Source organism: Pleurodeles waltl, chromosome 5, assembly GCF_031143425.1.
Source record: "Pleurodeles waltl isolate 20211129_DDA chromosome 5, aPleWal1.hap1.20221129, whole genome shotgun sequence".
NCBI lineage: Eukaryota > Metazoa > Chordata > Amphibia > Caudata > Salamandridae > Pleurodeles > Pleurodeles waltl.
The window spans coordinates 1647861892-1647883911 of NC_090444.1; the positions used below are offsets into that span (position 1 = coordinate 1647861892).

At 41.1% G+C, this 22020-nt stretch overlaps 1 protein-coding gene across 2 annotated transcripts in view; it reads right to left on the bottom strand.

Moving 5' to 3' along the window:
• SMC6 (structural maintenance of chromosomes 6) overlaps positions 1 to 22020 on the bottom strand; it is a 610138-nt gene that overhangs the window by 586325 nt on the left and 1793 nt on the right. For both annotated transcript variants that reach the window (XM_069235972.1, XM_069235971.1), the window contains exons 2-6: positions 12528 to 12685; positions 11230 to 11347; positions 6469 to 6574; positions 3787 to 3923; positions 700 to 761 (exon numbers count right to left, since the gene is read on the bottom strand). In XM_069235972.1, the coding sequence (XP_069092073.1) occupies positions 700 to 761; positions 3787 to 3923; positions 6469 to 6574; positions 11230 to 11347; positions 12528 to 12674 (570 nt within the window). In that variant the 5' untranslated portion in view covers positions 12675 to 12685. The remainder of the gene's footprint in view (positions 1 to 699; positions 762 to 3786; positions 3924 to 6468; positions 6575 to 11229; positions 11348 to 12527; positions 12686 to 22020) is intronic.

Sequence of the window (22020 nt, forward strand, 5' to 3'; positions counted from 1 at the left end):
ATTGTGACAATGTGGACATGAGGAGAAAGAGTGAAAACAGGGCAGTTTTACACTGCATTGACAACTACTATTTTGTGTGACATTTTAGCACATTCCAGAGGTACTGAAACGGCAGGGTGGAAAGGAGTCAAATTATTTGTGTACACATTCTTACAGAGCGCAGGCAATGCCAAAGAGTATCGGAGGGCTGTACAGTAAAATAATAATAAAGAGCATCAGAGCATAGAACAAAGATAAGTAACCATGTAACTGGAACGATTATGCACATCTACATATCAAAACCACAACACACACCAGGAGGGAGGTGAGACAGGACACAAGAAAACAGGAGAAAGGAAAGAAAGTAGCTCAAAATATAAGGGAGATTTAGAAAGAATACTAATAGCTAGAGTACATAAACAAAATATTAGTATAGCTAATAAATCAGGTTTGTTCTCTGGTCTCTTTTAGGGTTAAATGAGAAGGGACAAAAAATCTTAAGGCATTCTTGTCTGTTGCAGCACATCCACACCTAAGAATGCACAACAAGGAGCATCAACTATTCATATGCATTTATATTCCTCTTAATATGTATACTGCTATATTTCTGTTGGTCACAAATACCCAGGCATGCACACTAGGTAAACAAACATGGTTTTACGATTTTCAGATGTACGCTTCTCTTGGAATATATCTGGGACAAACATATGTCATGTTCACCTGAATGTTGAAATGATCAAGCACTGCAATAAGTTCTTCTTTTTTGGAAGATATGATACTTCCTACAGTAAAAACAAGAAAACAAAACAAGTTAACAGAAAAAATGATACCTGTAACAACTTTCCATTTTGACGTCACAGATAACATTAGGTGCATTCACTGCCATTATTAGTTGGATTAGGAAAATTCACTTGCTTTGATTCTGGATGGTATCCCCCTTGATGTTCAGGCCAAGCCTATAAACAGACCTCTTCCAAGTGCCACAGATTATTGCGCCAGAGGCTCCCTATGAAATGCGATGCTCTGTGGACTTCACCTGCCAAGCCTTTTCTGCTTGAAAAGACTCAGCCATAGTAACACAGTGTTGGTTACAGTTAGAGCAACTGGAATTATGTGGCAGGGGAGCACCAGATTATGCGTCAGGGTTGACTAAATTATGCAGCAAGAAAAGGAAATTCATGCGGCATAATGCTGTAATGTTTTATACTACTACTTCATTATTTTGTCATTTGTACACATGGTTATAATGTCTGGGCAAATATTTCACCCAATTAGTCCGAGTTTAACAACCAAATACAGAAAAAAGCAACCGAAAGATGACATGTTAACCTTGGCGAAGGGCCTTCCACTGTATGCGAACCCACATTGCCACATTTTATTAACCTTTGATCCGTCTGAGCTAGAAACAGTTATTTTTTGTTAAAATCTGCAGATCATGGATTATATGGCAAAAACAAAATTAGATTAAAAAATGCAGCCAAGGAACCGTATAATTCCCAATTGCAGCATGCAATATGGGTGCATTGTGGTTGGTGTAGTCTTACATAAACGCTTAAGCACAATCTAGGCATTCAGTACACATGTACAAAAGGGGCATCTGGAAGAAAATACATAATAGTTTCACAACTCTGTTTAGGGTGTGTCCTAGAATTCAGTTGAAGCCTTTGGCACAACTTGCCTGATCCCATGGTCTTAATTTCTAAACATATATGGATGACATCCAGGTACTTTTTCAATGTTTACAATGGTAAGTGTGGGAGATCAGGGATTCAAGTTCCTGCAAACAGATGGAGATAAATTCCAAGTCTTTGATCTTTGAAAACTGCTCTCACATAAAGACTTATTTCAGAGATCCCAATAGCTTAGAAAGAGACCCACTCATGAACCCTAAATCTGAGTAGGAACTAATAATAGGGTAATTTGTATAGCACATAGCTACTTCAAACAAAGTGCCCGGCACTGAAGGTCCAGCTCCCAAAAAACACAAACAGATAGGGCATGGATACTTTCAGATTTCATCGAAGAAAGTAGGACTCTTAATAGCTTGTACTATAGAGGGACTTTCCATGTATCTATAAGTTCAGTTATCTATGCATGTGGTGCCAAAGATATCACACAGATGGGAGTAAGTCACTTTTATGCTAGAAAGCAACACAAAAACTCAGACTGTAGCAACTTTCGTCAATGTCTTCTGAACTTGGGATTCTAGGCAAGCCCCCAGTCCCAGCGATGGAACAATACTTAACTATTACTTCTTCATTCTACCATAGCACAGGCCGTAGGTCAGCCATAAGCTGGCTTCACTACAATAAGCAAGTGCAATTCACTGCTACACATGTATAGTGCTACTCAAAAACTAGTTTGCTAAAAATAAGGTTGAAGACACTTGAATTTACCCAGGGCTGCTAGTACTTATATATGCTAGATTGGTATCAGAGGTGCTCAATAGTAATAAGAACATCTGTTGATAGGTGCACTATTAACTCGTCATCTAAACCGAGCTTTTTTGCATGTGTGTTTACACTAAAGCAAACAAGCAGAACTCAATTGTATAGCAAAAGGGCATATGTATTTTTTAAGTTAAACCATAATCCCTCAGGTTTGTTTAGGACATGTGATGCTTTTGCATCTAACTCAAGAGCGGCATATAGGTAACAACTTACGGCACTCCAACTATGTGAAGACTTCAGCTGGATCTAACTTGAGAGGAACACCTAAGAACCACTTAAAGTTCTGCACTTTGGTGAAAGGATTTTCAGGCTCTGCATCCGACTTGAAGGGGAAAGCTATTAACAACATGCAGTACTACAGGTTTGTGTATTCCTTGCAAGTTTCAAGAAATATTTTTGAGTAAAAATACATAAGAATAAAAAAAAACATGGGCAAATTTCTTTATATATTGGTATACTCAACGGACATTGACATTTTGCTGCTTCCTAACAGTACAGGGTGGAGGATCAGCACAGTTCGGTCAAGGTTGACTTTACTAGTAGCAACTGTACATTGTTGGCAAACATGTCCAAAACCAGTTTTCTAAGAATAAGGTTGAATTTACCAGTGACTGTTAGTATGTATGTATGTATGTATACTAGGCTGTAAGCACAAGACTTCCACAGTAATCAAGACATTTATTGAAAGTTGCAACAATGACTCATCATGATGAACTACTTTGGCATATTCATTTATCCTATAAAAATAAGCACAAATCATTACAGTAGCAAGCAAAAGTGAATATGTGATTTTTTATGTTGACACAGCGCCCGCTCAACTCTTAACAGCATTACAGACGATTGATTCTAAACTGATATGGACATCTAGTAAACAATCTCGGGTACTGCAGTTTTGAGAAGACTTCATGCAGTTGGATCTCTGACTTGACAGTGACATCTTCTAAAGTCTTGTCACACTGAAACCTTGTTAAGGATTTTTCAAGCAGTTGCTTTTTACTCGACGAACAACTAGTAATGACTTCAGACACTAGAGTAATGTGAAAGGCCAAGACTATTGGCTTTACCAATGCTTATCATTATGTGTTGTTTTCATAGGATCAGATATCCTCAATGTACGGAATTGTTTGTTGGAAAATACTGTTCTACATCATCAAAACAATTCAGGAGACTATACTAGGGCAAGACAAACTCACATTTGTTCAAATAGAAAGAAATTGATTAAAACATGCAAGGCACTTTAATAGATACAATCTGCATGCCCTCAGACATTCATTCTGAGAATATAATTTTACTATTTAAAGGATAAACACTTATTTTGGGCTAAATTAGTGAGTGAAAAAAAAATAATACTTCTCACCTGTTTTACTTTTCAGTTTATAACTACGGTTCCCCTCCACACTAATATGTTGTTGTACAATTATAGACTCCCCATACACGTCAGGCTTAAATGCGTCTCCTCCTCGATTTCGTAAGGTAATGGAAACATCTGCAGAACTTAAAACAAAGTAAAAGTCACTAAATCAATAGTTGTTTTGCCGAAGCTATACAGAAGTGATGCAAACACAATGGAGGGAGGGGACATGAGAGAAAGCAACAAGGAGGTTGGGGAAAAGCAGCACGAAGTTCACAGATGGGGGAAGCACTGGGGTGAATCACACAGGCGAGCACAAGGGGGAGGCGGGAAGAGAGAAGCTGTCAGTCAAAAGAGACAACATGGAGTCCAAGGCGAAGAGACGTACACGAGGAAGACAGTTTAAAAATACATGCACTACAATGGAGTGCTTAACATAAATGGAGAAATTAGTGCTTGAAAAGCAAGCAGTCTGAATAGTGATGCCAGCCAATCAAAGAGATTGTGAGGAGGCAGTGACCCATGAGAGGGACAAACAAGATTGACAAGCTGGGACATGAGTAAAAAGTAGGCAAATGAGTTTGACAAGGAAAGCCAAACAAGGGCAAGCAATGGATGGGCTCCAAGATCCTCTATGTTCTTAGTAAGCCACAATACGCCTCGCAAAAGAAAGTGCATGCACTGTCATTTTTGGCTCCACCTAAAAATGGATCTCAAAGTGAAAACAATATATATAATGACAGTGTAAAAGAATAAAGTGGGAAGAAAAACGGGGCCACAGTGAATAGGGTGAGGTACAGAATGGAAATATTTAAAAATACTGAAACAGTGATCACAAAAACAGAACCAAAACTAGTCTCATGCAGAACCAAGGAAAGTCACAGTAGAAAACAACATACAGAACAGAAGGCGGCGAAACCAGGTAAAAAAACTACAAGATGATATAAACAGGAGAAGAAACAGGATTGCACAGGAGGAAAAAGGGAGGTGCCTTTAAAGAAAACAAGGAAGTTGAGAACCCATGAGACTCTTTAAAATAGTAGAATTTAGATAGATGGAAGGCTGCTCAATGAATGAATGAAAGAACATTGAAAAAAATGTATAAGAAATTGGCAAAACACCAAGAGAAAGTGAGGAATTAAAGTGAAAAGTGAGATAGGAATTAAATGAAAATAGATCGAAGTACCCAATAACTACTGTAGTGGAGGAACAGGAAAGAATGCAAACTTGATATAAGTAACATATTAAACATAAACCTCATAGACCAGATGGAGTCAAACGGTGTTCAAATGGTGTAGAAGAATTGGAAGAGGAGTAAGACAAAGGTGGTGTTGCAATGTGATGTGAATCCTGTCAGTTTTAGAAATAATATATCAAGCAGTGTCAGAAGTAATGAAGAACAAAGACAGAAAAATAACCTGGAAGAGTAACAATGATTTAGAGAGGAAAACTGTTGTTGAGGATTTTATATTGCTTTAAAATATGAGCTTCATAAAGCTATTCAACGAAACAAGGTTATAGACAGTAAAACTTGAGAATGCTTTGTGCTTGTGCCTCGATAAGTGAACTTAGCTGACATAACTCAGCAGTAAGGAAAGGCCACTGAAGAAGTCCAGCAGACAGTTTAAAGGGTTTAAGAGTCGTAAAACTACCAAGAGTAGACATCTGCATAGCCGACAGTGATAACATTGATCAGCATAAAAGAAAAGTTATGTGGGCCCCAATATTAAGTAGGGAAGGAGTTGCTACAACCAAGAGAAAGGAAAGACCAAATTAAGATAAAAGTAAAACGTGATCAGAGGATGAAATGCCAGCTATTTTTGGAGGCATAGACAAATAATAGGGTAAGACGTCAAAATTAAATTAAGCCTCACCTTCAAAAAGCATAGGAGAGAGAAGGAATAAATAAAATGAGTATTAACTTGATACCCTGGTGTAGATGTTTTTACACAATATGATGATGATGGTGAAGGCTAAATCAGATGACTCAGATGAATTTAACGTAAAAAAGCAGAACCAGCAGTGCTGTAAAAGGGATAAAGAAAGAACTTTCTCAAAGTCTTCCAAAATTAACAAACATTGGATAAAAATAAAATAGTTAAAAGTACTTATGTTGTAAATTTAGAGAGAGTGACAAAATCAAAATCAAAAGACAGGACAGGGAATGTCATAGTAGATGTTAAGGCTATCAACTGTGAGAGTTGGCGCAGGGCACCACCATCATGTTACATCTTTTGTGAAGTACAGAAGATGACACAATGCCCTCAAAACTCCCAAATAAACATTGTTAAAACTTGCACTTCATAATCACCTGCAGCAGCCAATGTGAATGCCCTCTTTCAAATCACTCTGTACTTACTTTCACAATGACTTCAACTAACTGCACCTAGTGTAGGGAACCTAGTCTACGGCTTTTTTCTATTAGGCCAGTGAAATCTAAGTAAAATCACTAGACATTTCTCACAAACTTATGTGCAATAAATGTTATGCAAACATTTAAAACAAGTGTCATTGTTTACATTTTCGAAATACTCTGTCTAATAGATTTGAAGAAGCTCTCCAGGAAAGCATTGCATAAAAGGTGATCAATTACCAGAAATGGAAGCAAATATGTTTGTTGTACTGTTCTTTCAACCAACACATCTCTACTGGCTCCGACAGATGCATAAATCAAGATATTACACTTACGTCTGGCCATCTTTCACAAATCCTTTCAATGAGGAACCTCTGTTAGTTGTAGTAGCCTTCCCACCAAGGCCAACAATCAAGGCTGTCAAAACTGCACTCTTACCACCTGAAAAAGAGCATTTAAATAAAACAGTATAATTATTTTTAAGTGGTTATGGTCCAAAAGATTAAAAGCTCCAATGCCAAATGAGCTTGGAAACCCACTGTAGAGCAAGAGTACATGGCAACCGATATGAAGCAAAGGGTCCATATGGGAGCCCAGCACAGAGGCCACTGTGAACAGTTCTGTGTTTTATATGCAAAGTGTAAACAGTTCCCCATCGTGGAAGAGCATATTGTTCTGGCAATATGCACAAAACCAAAAATGATATCAGAAGTCCTGAGTGGCTTATACCTGAACAAGTAATTAACAGAGGTAATTAGTAAGGTACTGGTGCTATACTCTACAATAGAGGCAATTGCATACAATAAATGAATGAGTTATTATAGGTGTCGTAAGGGAGAAAAATTGAGAAAACCCCACTTGAAGGCTAAATGTTGAACCTTGAAGAACAAATAGTCTCCTAAAAAAATAAAATGCATCCCAATTCTAATCTCTTAGTTTCCGTGATATAGAAGTGGACTGTACAGTGAAGAGGCCTGAGAGAAAGAATGAGAATTACAAGTAACTTCCTTCTCAATTATGGGATCTTCTCAGATATTCTCGGACATTGAAAAACATGCACATTTCCATGCACATGGCAGATTACCAAAGTGTTATTAGATGTTTGATCCACCTAAGCATCTAAGCCAGCCGTCCGTGCTTTACTGTTCTAAAAATCTGAGTAAGGACTACCATGATACCATTTGTAGGAAAGACTAATATTGTAGTTTTATCCCATCTACAATAGGGTCTAGGCTTTCCTGACAAGTTTGTTGACCTTATTTAGTAGCAATATATTGTGAAGGATACCATCCAATGAACTAAGAGTGATTTGAATGCTGCAAACCACATGCAGATGAAACACCAATTATTAAACAATTGCTTAGATGTCTTTTTGCTGAGAGTCCTTAACAACTCAAATCAAATGTGTTAAAGGACCATTCTGCTATAAAATAAAGATTTGGAAAATATGTAAGACATGATATGTTCCTGATTTACATGGAAAGAGGTGGGGGAAAAAAACTAATTCTTTAATCAACACCAGGACGTGGTGCTTTAAAGCACATATCTTGAATTTCATTATGCATACATGCAAGACTGACAGACATTAAGAAAGCAATTTTACATGAAAAGCGATAAAAAGTGAATGTGCACACCGGTTTGAGAGAGTGGTGCTAATAACTTAAGAAGCCAGCTTTTTGCAGAATTTCTGCAAAAAGCAATGATCAGTTTTTTTTTTTGTTTTACCTCTGATGGTCGCTAGGCAAATGTATCTTTCTATAACCGATGCTAATTTTGTTTACCACAAGTCTTGCTAGTGTATTTTAGCAATTTTAAACTTTTGCCAATTGGTTTATTTTATGTGGGTAGCTCATTTATAACCAATTTTATTAGGCTCAAATGTTTCACACAGAATCAAAGTGTTTCACACTGAATGGAAACCCACTGCTCCTCGCCTTGAGGTTGAGGTCTAATCATTTTCCCTTGGAAACCTCTAAAATATATTTGTGTGGTCCCTAAAGTGACACATTACCTCTAAACTCCACCATAAGTGTATTGTCACCTATTCCATCCATATCCTTGACGATGCCTAGCAAGGCAGGCGCGCGCGCACACACACACACACACACATACACACACACACACACACACACACACGCACGCTAAATTACAGACCTTCTTACTACAAATAACTATTTTAGGAAAGTGTCCCTTTTTTTAGATGGTCACACCCACTTTTTGCCTGGTACATGATGCTATTTTGACTGAAAGTGCACTAGGTCCCTACTAAACAGGTCACCAGTGCCAGATCTCTTTCCCTAAACTATGCAATTGTTTCCCAATTGGCAATACCTTTGCCCACCTGTAAGTCCCTAGTAAATGATACCCCTGGTACCAAGGACATGGGTACCAAAGAGGGTCGGGTAACAGGCAGGGGTAATACCCCTGGGATCACTATGCACAGTATATGACCACTTCCTGTGGGAGGTGGGCATTACCCTGTGCCAGAGTTCCTTGCTCTGCCATCACCAAGATGGCAGACTTTCAAATTTCATGTTCACATCAGGTAGCTTTACCTTGGGGATGGAACTGGCCTGAAGGTGGACACACTTCTCTGACTACTAATTTTGTGAGCTAGGTAGTACCTGGGATGCCATTTATTAGGGACTTACAGAGGTGCCATAGGTGTTGCCAACTGGAGGGACAGTTGTGCATTTTTGGGAGAAAAACACTGGCACTGGGGCCCTGGTTAGCAGGAACCCAGTTCATTTCGGTCAACGTTTCATCAAATAGCAGGCAAAAGTGGGGAGACTAACGCAACAAAACACCAGTCTCTTACAATCTAACTATAGCTCTATTACACTCCTCCCTGCATTAGCAAGAATTGTGCAAGGTGCGGTGACCAAAAAACAACCAACTGTTCTTGATAACTATAGCATATTGGATGATGAATAGGAGGACTTTTGACATACCAGACGCACAGAATGTGGTCTTGGATGAGTTCTTGATGACTTTCACATGGCCACTGAATGAAACAACATTAACACTTTAATTTATTGTACAGGTCACTGAAGTATGAAAAAAGTGATGGATGGAAGGCTTGCCTGAACTGCCAGGCCAGGCCCTCCATGAATGGGAGTGTGCACAAGACCCAGGTGTGGGTATACCTGTCCCATTTAGGGTGGCACACTGAAGCATACAAAAAAGGAATGGATGGAATACTTGAATTCATCTCGGCCACTGGTAATTACTCGGGCCACATCCCTGTCCATCATTAATTAGGACACCATGTCACCTCAGATTGGGCCCAGCCATATGCTAATGAGTCTTGACCCTTCTCCAGTAGAAGCAGTTCAGCCTATACGGTCAGACCAGGACCTCCCGGAAACGGAACACAAGCACTCCAACTCCAGTTTCACCCTTAATTACGGCTCATCAGTTGGCTATAGCTTGGTCTCAGTAGCACAGTGGCCACAAAACCCACTTCTTGATAAGAAACTGCTACCACCTGTGTAAAAAAAAAAAAAAAAAAAAAAAAAAAAAATCTGAAAACTTTGTCAGTGTAGTCGGGAGCATTCGTGGTTGCAGTACTGCATCATGCATGGTCAAAAAAAATCTTTGATAGTCTAAGAGAAAGAATCTTTGCTGGTCATCAGCCTGGAAAGTGGTTACCAAATATGAATTCCACATTCCACAGTGAGAAAGATTATTCACCAATGGAGAAAGGTTAAGACTGTTAAAATTATTTTTCATTTGTCCCATTTCAGATTCATGATAATGTTTGAGGTCACTGTGCTAGGAAATAAGACACATAGTTTTGAAAATGTCATCAAAATAACATCACTCTGAAGTCTCTGGCTACTTAAATGGGAGGTTTTGCCATTTTGCCTTTTCGTCAGTTGTTAAAGGGTCTGTTTGGGGACACCAAAAAGAAGGGAGGACTGATTTGTTTAACTGTAGACAATGCAGAGAGAGGAAAGAGTTTTCTTGCTTTATGTCTTCACCAGTAGAGCAGCCAATTGTATTGTGGCTAGTCCATGAACTCTTTCAATCACTGGTTTCATCACTCAATAACTAATTTCCTCAAAAGAGAGCTGTACTGTAATGTGTCAAATATTACAGAGGCTTTGGTGGATACCAGAATGTTAAATGCTTTGACACATCTACCCACCAAGAACCCAAATGGCAACTTCTAATAAATTGGCAAATACATGTTCTTGTAAAACAGGCAGAATATATATTATACAAACATAGATTTTAAAATGGTAACTGCCATACGTTCAACATGGTAAAAATGTCTTTCTACTAAAGTGAAATGAACGTAATTCTTAAATCAGGCCAAAGTCACTTCCCAAATATTGTAGACTGGGTTCATTTACAATTTAAATTCAAGCCTCAGGAGATGTAAATTATCAATAGTGGGATTTGGTGCAGGCCAGATATTTTGTAGGGAGATATTTATTGAGAAATTGCTGCGAGAAAAAAAAATGGTCATAAATATGACAGAGGAAAGCAAATCACAGCAATGCAGAATGGTGTACTGTTAATGCACAGTTGGATTTTCATGAAAATATTTGAGAAAAACCCAAATTCAAGAGGTCAGCAGCCATAATTAAGAAAGGGTAAAACTTAATGACTTTCAACTTCCAAAACCATGTTCAGAGGATGAAAGCCAGCCTGGATAGCTTAAAAGGCTAGTGTAGTTGTCACTCTTCATTTATTTTGTTTTAGAATGAAGCATTAATTGTTTTCAAGCTACAATTAGCTTCGTGTACGTTTAATTGGCTATATTTTGTAAAGGTTTCACTTATTAAATTATGTGTGTTCCACACATAGGCAAAAGTATTCAGTCTACTTGAATACCAGTGACAATTCTTTGATTAAGAACTGAAAGCTCTGAATGATACTTACTACCAAAAGATAATTCACATCGCCAAACTATGTTTTACAATCATATCACTAATATACCTAAAAAAAGAGCGATATGACTAAATTGGGAAAAGAAACCGGTTTCTTGAAAGACTTCTTTTTCAAAAAGGGTAACTACAGCATTCATGCTTTAGAAGCAGTGTTATAATGATAGAACAGAAACAAATACACACAAAGCAAGAACCTACTTCCATTATTTCCAACCACAAAGTTGACGTTTGGTCCGAACTGGAAGGGTCCCAGCATGGAGTGGCACATGAAGTTTTTCAGTGAGATGCTTTCAATGATCCCAACTTCACCTGTACTCTAAAGAAAGAAAAACAAGTTTAAGCATAACATTGCAAATGGGCCTTATTAACTAAGTATCCAGTATTGTGGCTGGTGCTGATGTAGCATCTTCTTAATCCTTCATTATGCTAATGCAAAGGGGATTTCACCTTATAAGCTAGACCTTCACTCTACCATAACAACAGATATTTTCAGCTTTAGAGCCACGCATGCTTTCTATTTAGACTTGTGATTGAATAAATAACAATACAGGCAACCTTCCAAAAGCAGGAAATAGCAGAAGTCCATTAGACAATCAGGACCTTCAGTATGATCAATATAAAGCTTTACCACTGATATATATGTCCTTATAAAACGATGAAGACACCACAAGAAGAAAATGACACCTTCACACTACCCAAGTTTCTGAAGATCCTCCTGTGAATATGAAAAAACTGAACTATGTTATGAAGCATTGAGAGAGGAGAGCAGGAATCAAACTGGGGCATTAAAACTGTATTTGATTTCGAAAGTCACGTTGGCAGATATTTCATCACTCAAATCTCAAACACAACCCCGTGAGATAATAATATTGTATCTAGCATAACATGCCTTTTCAGTGGTTCTTTTTAGATTAGATTATTTATTCAGTTCACATGCCATTACTAGGACAGACAATATTATAGCATAATTACATAAGAATTTCCAGCAGGAACACTAGATGCATAAATACATGTAAAGAAACTGAAAAATGTGGAAATATACCAGCACACACTTGTCAAAAGTGTAGCTTCAAAGTTCACCAGAATGCTATTCTTCCAGGATTTATATACATAGAAGAAAAGTGAGAAGTTGAGGCAATAGACCTAAAACCAGATGTGATTGATGAGGAGTAATGCCTGCAAAAGAACCAGAAGTACTAGCACAATCCTCACCCATGAATCAGAACCCTCAAACTGCTACACAAAGCACAATTAGGTTGCATGTGCTAGCCTGAAAACAGAATGCAATACACTGTTTACATTTGTCATGAATAGTCCAACTAATCACGTCAACAAACGAGAATTTGAAAAGAGTTCGCCAGTTTCATCAATGAGTCTCTTGTATGGCCTAGATTACACTTTAAAAAAACCTTTGTTGTCAAGAAGAATGTGACGATTATAGACTGCTTTGCTTTATTCTATATGACATTATACAAATTTAAAAGGGAAGAACATACTGAGATTGAGTTAAGGCTGCTATCAAAATAGCTTTGAGACTGCCTAACATCATCTTCAGCCCCATCATCAGAATCTTCAGCTCCTTGTCGAGGTCGCTTCTGCTGCCTCACTCCTACCACAGGGCTGGAATCTTTTCTTTTACTCATTGACCCAAAATCTTAAGGAAAGAAGAAAAAGAAATTTAAAAACTTTTACAGAATCAGTGTTATCAAGGTAATAGAAAACAAACCTCCAAATATAGAGCTAGAGGTGTACTACTAATGAACTGCACAACAGGCACTAAATCTAGAATTAGCTCTTGTTCCTATAGACTTTGTGGGTATTGGTTTGACAGTGCAGCTATCTAAAACACTTATGTGTTTTCAAAATACATACAGCAAGCTTTGCATCACCACTTTCAAAGGCTGTTTTTTTTTTAACTAGCCTTTTTCAGCCATTTGCTTGAGACATTGTCAATCATGGCTTAGTTAACAAGTATTTATTTCCTCCCTAAGGATACTTGTGTTTTGGTGCATCTCTCTGCCTTCAATGGAGTGAAGGCATTGTAATGCATGAGTGGCTATTTTAGATCTTCTTTCCTCATTCTCCATCGGCTCCTCTGCTAACACACACACACAAATGCATACTTCTGCAAGCCTGTCTTTATATGTGTTAGCACACAAAGCCAGACCTATTAAACTTTGCCAATGTTTGTTTTCCATGTACTGCAAATATACAACAAAATCAAAATCTTAAAGAAGAGTTATGGCATTTTTAAGTGAGGGAGGGGTCATGTGAATTTCACATACCTCGGAAAAGGTACTCCAGAATACACCATATCCAAGAGAACTTTTTACCATGTTTTAGAGAATGAAATACTACTGTTTTGTGAGCAATGCTGATCTATACTATGTGACTCCCTTTAATCTTTAGACGTTACCCTGGTGTTTTGTGGGCTCCTTCAGAAGGCCATGTCAACACGCCTATCTCCTTCGAATTTATCAGTTCATGATGTGTTATGCAACAGTGACATATCCTTCAAAGATGTCTGCTTCTGGCACCTCAATGTGTTCCCAAGGGTATCTTTCGTAGGTCATATTTTTTCATGCCTTTACATTTAGTAATTAGTAATTAGAAGTGATTACATTATAAACACGTCAAAAAAAGGATAGGTAATCTTCCATTTTCAACATCTCATGTATCACAAGTCAGATATGAGCAGCTTATTGAGAACTGAGACTTTTAGTCCTGCATTGATAAAGGGCAAAAAACAACCAGCAGATTACACAGAATCGAATGGGTGAACAATGTGTTGTTTTTTCAGTCATATTTTGTTTTCCTAGGATCACTTTGGACTGATGCAAGAATATGAACGGTAAGGGTCAGTACCTTAGGTATATTGATACTCTATTTAGTTAATTCAGGTGAAATCTCAAAGCAGGTGGAAAGGAGGCAAAAAAATTTATGTATGTGACCACAATGTAATGTTTACAATGGAATGAAGGCCAACCGCTTTGTTTTGCTACTAAATATTTTGTGACTGGCATTAAGCTGGTGTCACACCATTTCCTACAGCCATCAGCATACAAATAGACAGGCATAGGCAATACTAACAGGTCTGGTGTTGGTTGACAGCTTTCTGGCATTCTCAGTGCTTGTTTTTTATGTTGCTAGTAAAACTTAAATGATGGAGAAACAGCAGGAGACTCAAAAAATATTTACAAAAAAACTTAAATCAAACATTTTTTGGCTCAAAAATCACACACTGTCAAAGTAGTACTGTAGTAAGCTGGGTTCTAGCTGTAGTACCCCCCCACTTTTTTGCCTAGGGTTAGTATGTTTTGGACTGTTGTGCACTGGGATCCTGCCAACCAGGACGCCAGTGCTCTCCCCCCTAATTTAGTTGTTGGTAACCTTTCACACCCACAATAGGCATTTTGGTGCACCCATGTAGGTCCCGCGCAAGGCATTGGTACACCAGGGGTCCCCCATGGGCTGCAGCATGTACTATGCCACCCCTGGGAGCCCATCCAAACTGACTGCAAGCCTGCCACTGCAGCTTGCGTAAAAGGGTGCATGCACCCTTTCACTGCCAAACCTGACCACTGCACTTAGACATTATAAGTCACCCCTCTGGTAGGCACTTCAGCCCAAGGGCATGGTGCATGTCTCCAAGTGTGAGGGTACCCCTGTATGAGCAGGGTACCCCTACAGACGCCAGGCCAATTCCTGGACTCTGTGAGCGCGGGAAAGCCATCTTAAGGAAGGTAGTGGACACTAGTCAACACGAGTGCTCCAACTACATTACGGCTACTCCGAACCTAGGCATGTTTGATATCAAACATGTTGGAATCATGCAACTACACTGATTCCAGTGTTAGTTGCATAATACCATGTACTCTGGGGGTCCCCAAGGGGATCCCCCAGTTCTGCCTGTGCAGCCTTATGGGGTCTAGCTGCCAGCCCATGCTGCTGCTGACCCCAGACACTGTTCTGCCCTCCTGCTGGAGAGCCAGGCTCAGGCCAGAAGACCAGAACAAAGGATTTCCTGAAAGGCAGAGGTGTATTCACCAGTGTGCCACCAGACTGCTTTGAACAGCACATTTGGTGCCCTACTTTCATAATCCGGTTTGCACCAGTTCAGGAACCCCCGGTTCCCACTCTGGTGCAAAACTACACAAAGGACAAGGGAGTGACAATCCCCCTGTCACGCTCCTCCCCTAGGGAGGTGCACAGAGCTCTGCCAGATGGCCACTTGATTCTGCTATCTTGGAAATAAGATGGGCAGAGGCCCCTGTGAGCATCTGACTGGTTAGGCCAGGTAGATGATGTCCCTGACCACCTCTGATAGGTGAGTCACTTCAGAGAGTGACCAACCCCCTTTCAGGGTTACTTAAGGGCTCCCTCGCAAGCAGGTCCTCAGATTCGTCAAGCAAGACTCTTCAAGGAACTTTCAGCAGGACATCTTCTGCTCCTGGCCTCTGGAACGGCTGCTGGTTTTCGTTGGAACCGAATAAATGTGCTTCTTACGGGAAGGCTTCCATTGCAACATTGTTTCTCCAGATTCTGCAACATCCAAGGCTATGCATCCTCCAGGGTCACAGGGACTCTCTGCACTAGGAAGCACAAAGGTATCTTTCTTGGAGAGAAGGGGTCACTTCCCTGCAACCGCAGGCACCTCAAGACAACATTGACCGGCTGGTGGGGTCTGCTGTCTACATCCGAAGATCTGCAACAGAGGTAGTGAGCCTGTGGCCTCCTCTGGGTCCCGCTTGTCTTCTATCTAACGTGGGAGACTGTGGGCCCTTGCTCCTGCCACTGGACTGGCACCCCTGTACACCGCAACTGTCGCACTTTCCAAGGCTTGTTGCTTCTTCCCCCAGGAGATCTTCAGGCTCCAAGAAGCCTCGACCTCCAGCACTCTGCAAACCAAAGATCAGCTCCTGACCTGCAACTCGGGTGACATGGGACTTCTTTTTTGCTGGGTTGGAGAGGTTTCCCTGTGTCGAGCACTTGTGGGTCACTCGCTATGGCCCCATCAACTTCTGTCGGTCTTCCTGTGTGCTGAGGGCCAGCTCTAATTCCCTCTCCTGCGTAGAGTCTCCTGGACCATGCTGGTCCCTAAAACTTTGCAATTCTTTCTGCAATTCCAATTTGCACTTGCCAGTGCTTGCTGGTGACTAGGCTGGTCACTAACCCTCCTGCAATCCGGTGACCATTGAGGGACAACTCGTATGCAACTCCTGGGATATTCCACAGCTCCTGGACTCCCGCAGCTGGACTTCCTCTTCTGCCTACTTGCAGGAACTTCAAGAGAGTGGGCATTGCCAGCTGCACCACCTGGGCACCTCCAAGGGTGCTGGACTCTGTCCCCTTCCTTTGTAGGTCCTCCATGTCCGTGATCCGTCCCTAGGTTCCACTGGCCTGGTCCATGGGTCGTAACAGCAGCTGGACAATCTGAGGCATCAACAGTCTTCAGAGAGAGTCCCTTCTCCCCTCTTCATCCAGATCCATGGTGTAGGTACTCCTGTATTCTGGGCATCCTGGGGTAGGTGTGCTCTCCATCCATCCTCTTGCCTGCTGATTTCTTCGCGGTCGGCTGGCAAGGGTCCTGAATTCCGCCAACTCCATCCACTACTCTCTGTGTTAGTCTATGGGACAACTGGGTGGGTAACTGACTTACTCTTGTTTGCTGGGGTCTCTTACTGTACTTTCCTCTGGTGTTCCTAGCTGCCCCTAGCTAACCACCACACTTTGCTTGGCTGGAGTCACTATTTACCATTCCATTTTCTTAGTATATGGTTTGGCCCTCCCCTAGGGCCCTGTATATTTTTAAGCTAATTCTGATGGTTATTTTATGTGTATGTTGCTTGTAATATCTCCAAAGGGAGATATGCCAATGTCAGTTTAGTAGTGGTGCTGTAATAAAGTATCATTTATTTTTGCAACACTTGTGCGGTTCTTTCTTGTGAGTTGTTAGGCCTGGCGTCCTTGGCGTGGTCTCCCCTAACTTTTTGTCTCTACTTCCCAGGTGTTGCTGTTTGCTGGACTTTGTTTTTCTTGTTTTTGTTACTCTGGGCACTTTACCACTGCTGACCAGTGCTATAGTGAAAGTGCTCCCTATGTGAAATTGCATGTGTAATTGACTGTTCCATAATTGTCATATCTGATTTACCAGTAAGTCCCTAGTAAAGTGCACTAGAGGTGCCTAGGGTCTGTAAATCAAATGCTACTAAGTGGGCCTGCGGCACTGACTGTGCCACCCAAACAAGTAGCCCTGAAAACATGGCTCAGACCTGCCACTGCAGTGTCTGTTTGTGCAGTTTTTAAACTGTCAATTCGACTTGGCAAATGTGCCCACTTGCCAAGCCCAAACCTTCCCTTTTTATACATATGATACACCCCTAAGGTAAGCCCTGGGTAGCCCCATGGGCAGGGTGCACTGTATGTTAAAGGTAGGACATGTGCTAGTGTGTTTTTACATGTCCTAACTGTGAAATACTGCCAAATTTAGTCTTCACTGTTGCAAGGCCTATCTCCCTCATAGGTTAACATGGGGGCTTTCTTCAAATATCTTTAAAGTGCAGTTTCCTTTTGAGAGCAGATAGAAAAATGGAGTTTGGGGTCTCTGAACTCACAATTTAAAAATACATATTTTAGTGAAGTTGGTTTTTAGATTGTTAGTTTGAAAATGCCACTTTTAGGAGGTAGGCATTTTCTTGCTTAAACCAATCTGTGACTCTGTCTGTCTGTGGATTCCTCGTCGGGTCAGACTGACAGTTGGGCTATTTTTGAATCTCCACTAGACAGTGACACGAAGGGAGCTGGGTTGTAGCCTGCATATCCTGATGGGTCATCTGGGCTAGAGTGCAGGGAGGAGTTGACACACCTGAATGGGCTGTGCCTGCCCTCACACAATGCAGTCTCCAACCCCCTGGTGTATGTCTGGAGCCGGGCCTGGGCAAGGCAGGATCCTGTAAACAACAGAGACTTTACTTTGAAGTTGGGCAACTTCAAAGGCAGAAAGGGGTATAGTATTAGATCCAAAACCCCAGACTTTAGATTAATTCAAGGATTCAAAAAGAACCTCTGCCAGGAGAAGAGCTGAGGGGAAGTGCTGCCCCTGCCTATGACTGTGCTTTGTTAGGCTATCCTGCAGTTGATGCTTTTGCCTGTAAAAGGGAGGTATCGCTAAGGGCTTGGACTGAGCTTGCCTCCTGTTTTTGAAGCCTCATGGACAGCAAAGGCTTCACCAACCAGTCTTTGAATCTGCATGCAGTGGAATCTAGCTTGCCAGAGTGTGCCATTCCAGTTCCTGGGCCCTGAAAGTAAATTTCTGGTGAAAATCCTGTGAAACTACACCAGACGACTCTGTGCGACTTCGTTAAGGACGCTGCTGAACGAAACCTAGTACGATGCCTACACCTGGATCCGTGGACCTTACCAAGGTGCGACGACCCCACCGTCAGCGTAGGTCCGACGTTGCAGCAGCCGCTGACGTCCGTACAAACTTGTGAGTTGGAGTGTCGTACACCCGATGTTCACTACAACCGACTCCATCGCAGCGCCTGTGACGTCATTGCGACCCCGTATGGTCACCCTGCAGCATCGTGACTTTGCCGGACTTGCGGAGGTGCCACGGGACCGACTCCTTGCAACCAACGCTGCCTCACCTCCACCGATCCGCAGCAAGGACCCAACGCCTCTTTGTGACGCCTCTGCTCCTTCGCCCCGCAGCAGCGGTACCGACACCGCATCGGATCCAGCGACGCACGCTCACTGACTCCATGCACCGGCCTATTTTCACACATTTTACTAAGGTACTGTACGCGGGGGTCCGTGTGACTCCATAAACGTGCCAGTGGCGTCGCATTGTGGGAAACGACTCCGTTACGACCCCGCTTTAATATCAGATTGCAGCATTTGTGCCTCTAGGCACTATTCTTGTGTTCTTAATTGCTAAAGTCATATTTTTAATTGCGTATGGTGGATTTTTATCGTATTTGGTCTTGTTTTATTTAGATAAATATTTACTATTTTTCAAAACCTGTGTGGTGTCCATTTTGTAGTGTTTACCTGTATTACTGTGTGTGTTGGAACAAATACTTTACACATTGCCTCTGGGCTCAGCCTTTCTGCTCGTGCCAAGATACCAAGGCGGTGAGCGGGGTTAACTCAGTGTGGCTCTCCTTTGCCCTGACTAGAGTGAGGGTCCTTGCTTGTATAGGGGGTAGCCTGACTGCCAACCAAAGACCCAATTTCTAACATGAGTGAGTTACTGTCTGACTTCTGTGGTATTGCAAGTGCTTTACATTCCTCCTGGATAAGCTTTAGCTGCTCGCCTCAGCTACCCCTAGAGAGCTTCTGTTAGCTGGACACCTGTTCACTATTACTAAGGGTTGCCTGGACTCAGTATAAGGTGCCACCTCATAGGTGTACACTATAATCTGAGCCAGCCTCCCACAGGTACCTGGCACTGACAGGAACTACTCTGTGTGCGAAGTGCTCCTTGTGAAACACAGCTGAGTGTCATCACTCGCAGCAAAGTGAGCCAATGGGTGAAGTGGGCTGGGAGGAAGAAAAATGAGAATAACACAGCAAGAGATCTATGGATGAGTAGAGCTGGCTGAAAACCCCAATAAGTATTCTTTTTTGTCAAATCAAGAAGTATTTGCTAGTGCCAAACATGAGTTGCAATGTACCCAAATGTGTATTTTTATGTTCTCAAATGAATTCTAGAGGTCTTAGTTAGGATATGATCAAGAAGTGTTATGCTACATCTTTCCTATCCCTAGATACTAAGGGTTGCCATATCTAGCAGCTCAAATATTTGGCATGAAAAGAATGCATCCAAACTGGCATAGAATAGACAGCACAAAACAGATACAAGGAAAAGCCACCCATAATTTCCGAAACTACCCCAAATTAAGCACAGCTGTAGTAGGAGTTGATTTGCAGTTTCCCTCTTGCTTCAGCTTGCTTGTGGGTGCAAAGGGGCACTTGCCAGGACAAAGATGAATTCTTGTACTGCACTACGTGTAACTTCCACTAAAACTGGGGCCAAAGCACCATTACTGCAACATCAATAAAATGCATCCATAAAAGCAAATAAGTTAGTTCAACTTGTGAAACATTTTAAAAACACCCATGAACATCACAAACATAAGAGATCTGTTGGAACAGGGTTCACTGGAAATCAGAGGCGATGACAACATCCAAGGATGAACACTAAGAGAAACTAATTGGATATCGAGGCATGATACCATAGCTCATAGACGCAAAACTGATTGGGAAAGTCACATCTGGCTTAAATTACAACTAATCACGTTTCTCCCAGAAGTACTAATGTCTTACTGTTTGACAGAATTCTATTATTTGATTGCATCTTAACAAGTTTCCATTGCACATTGCAGAATGACCAGGGTATCATACAAATGTATACGTAAAACAGCTACCAATACTCACTTTGGTGATTTTCTATCTCAGGCATGCTAAAACATAGTAAAAAAAGACAGCTTTGCAGATTATTCTGTCAGTCATTTAAAGAACATGCATGATATGATGCATTTAGACAAGCTCGTGTATGCCTCTATATTTATTTTGGAGAACTTGAGAGTTTTGAACCATTTAATACAATATAGTAGGCATCTACAGAGCCCGTGGCTGCTTCGTCTGTCTAGCACTGCGGGGCCAAAGGGGTATAGAAGAGTTTTAAAGAGTTGGACCTCAGTGCTGTACTCTGGCAGCAGGCCTAAAGGCTTCTTCTAAGATACAACGGGCCCTTCTGCTCCAGAGCTCTGTAGGCAAAAATCTAAGTCTAGAATTTGATGTGACTAGCGATTGGTAGCCAATGCAGCTGCCAAACACCAGCAGACACAGAATGCTGTATGCGAATTTTAAGAATCAAGCGTGCTGCCGCATTTTGAATCATCTGCAAACGTTGCAGTAGGTAGCCTGGTAAGCCTAAATATAGACTATTTGCATAGTCTAATTTAAAGGGGACTAAGGCATGGTCAAGTGTCTTATGGGCCGCAACTGGAACTACATTTTATACATACTAATATATTACTCATCCAACGATATTGCATATTATAGAAGACCTAGTTATGACTCGTGAATTCACACAAGAAAATCCAAGCTACTGGGACTGACTTGCACAGCATTAATGACCCAGGACACCCAATACGCAGCTACCATTACAGTCAAAAACAAAATGTGGCTTAGCACACTGGCAAAGGATGAAATCCTCCCACATTTCACGTCAATGTTATGATGTCACAATATGACGCAGTGTTGATAATGCATGGCTCCCAATATAGCAGCTGCCAGATCCGGGCAGGAGAGAGAAACAGAGACTAATATAATAGCACTCGACTGCTACTACATTCTAAGTCATTGTTAGACGTCGTTCCAATGCGGATTTGTACTTGGCAAACTCTAAACACAAGTACCTCAAACAAACAACATATGCAAAATGGCACCACATACTGGGGATCCAGACAACACCAATAGACCATGTACAAAATACCGGTGTCACAACACAATTCCTTTATGCAACTGCTCTATACATTACAAGTGGGCAGGACCGACCTTTGTTTCCAGTTTTTTGTATTATCCTAAGTGTTTTCTGCGTTTAGAATCGGTTGTTTATTCTATGAGTTTCTGTACTATAAATAATACTAAACTTAAAAAAACAAACCAAGTAACAGAACACTGCAGTCAAACGTTGTGCACCTCTTGAGGATTCAGAGCCTTCATGCTGCTCTGGTGTTTTCTTGAAAGCCCTATAAATCTAATTTATTAACACGTCATCCTTCGCTGAGTTTACAGAAGCCATCAAACCCCTTTTCTTCAGCTTAAAGACATGACCAAACCTTGACTGATAACAAATCTATGTCTTTCACCCACTTCCCAATAAACATTTCCTTGATGGCGTTTGCGTTTAAAACTATGCAAATACGTCATAAATGTCAAGATTGTACTGTTACTGTTCGCGTCAGACCACCATCTCCA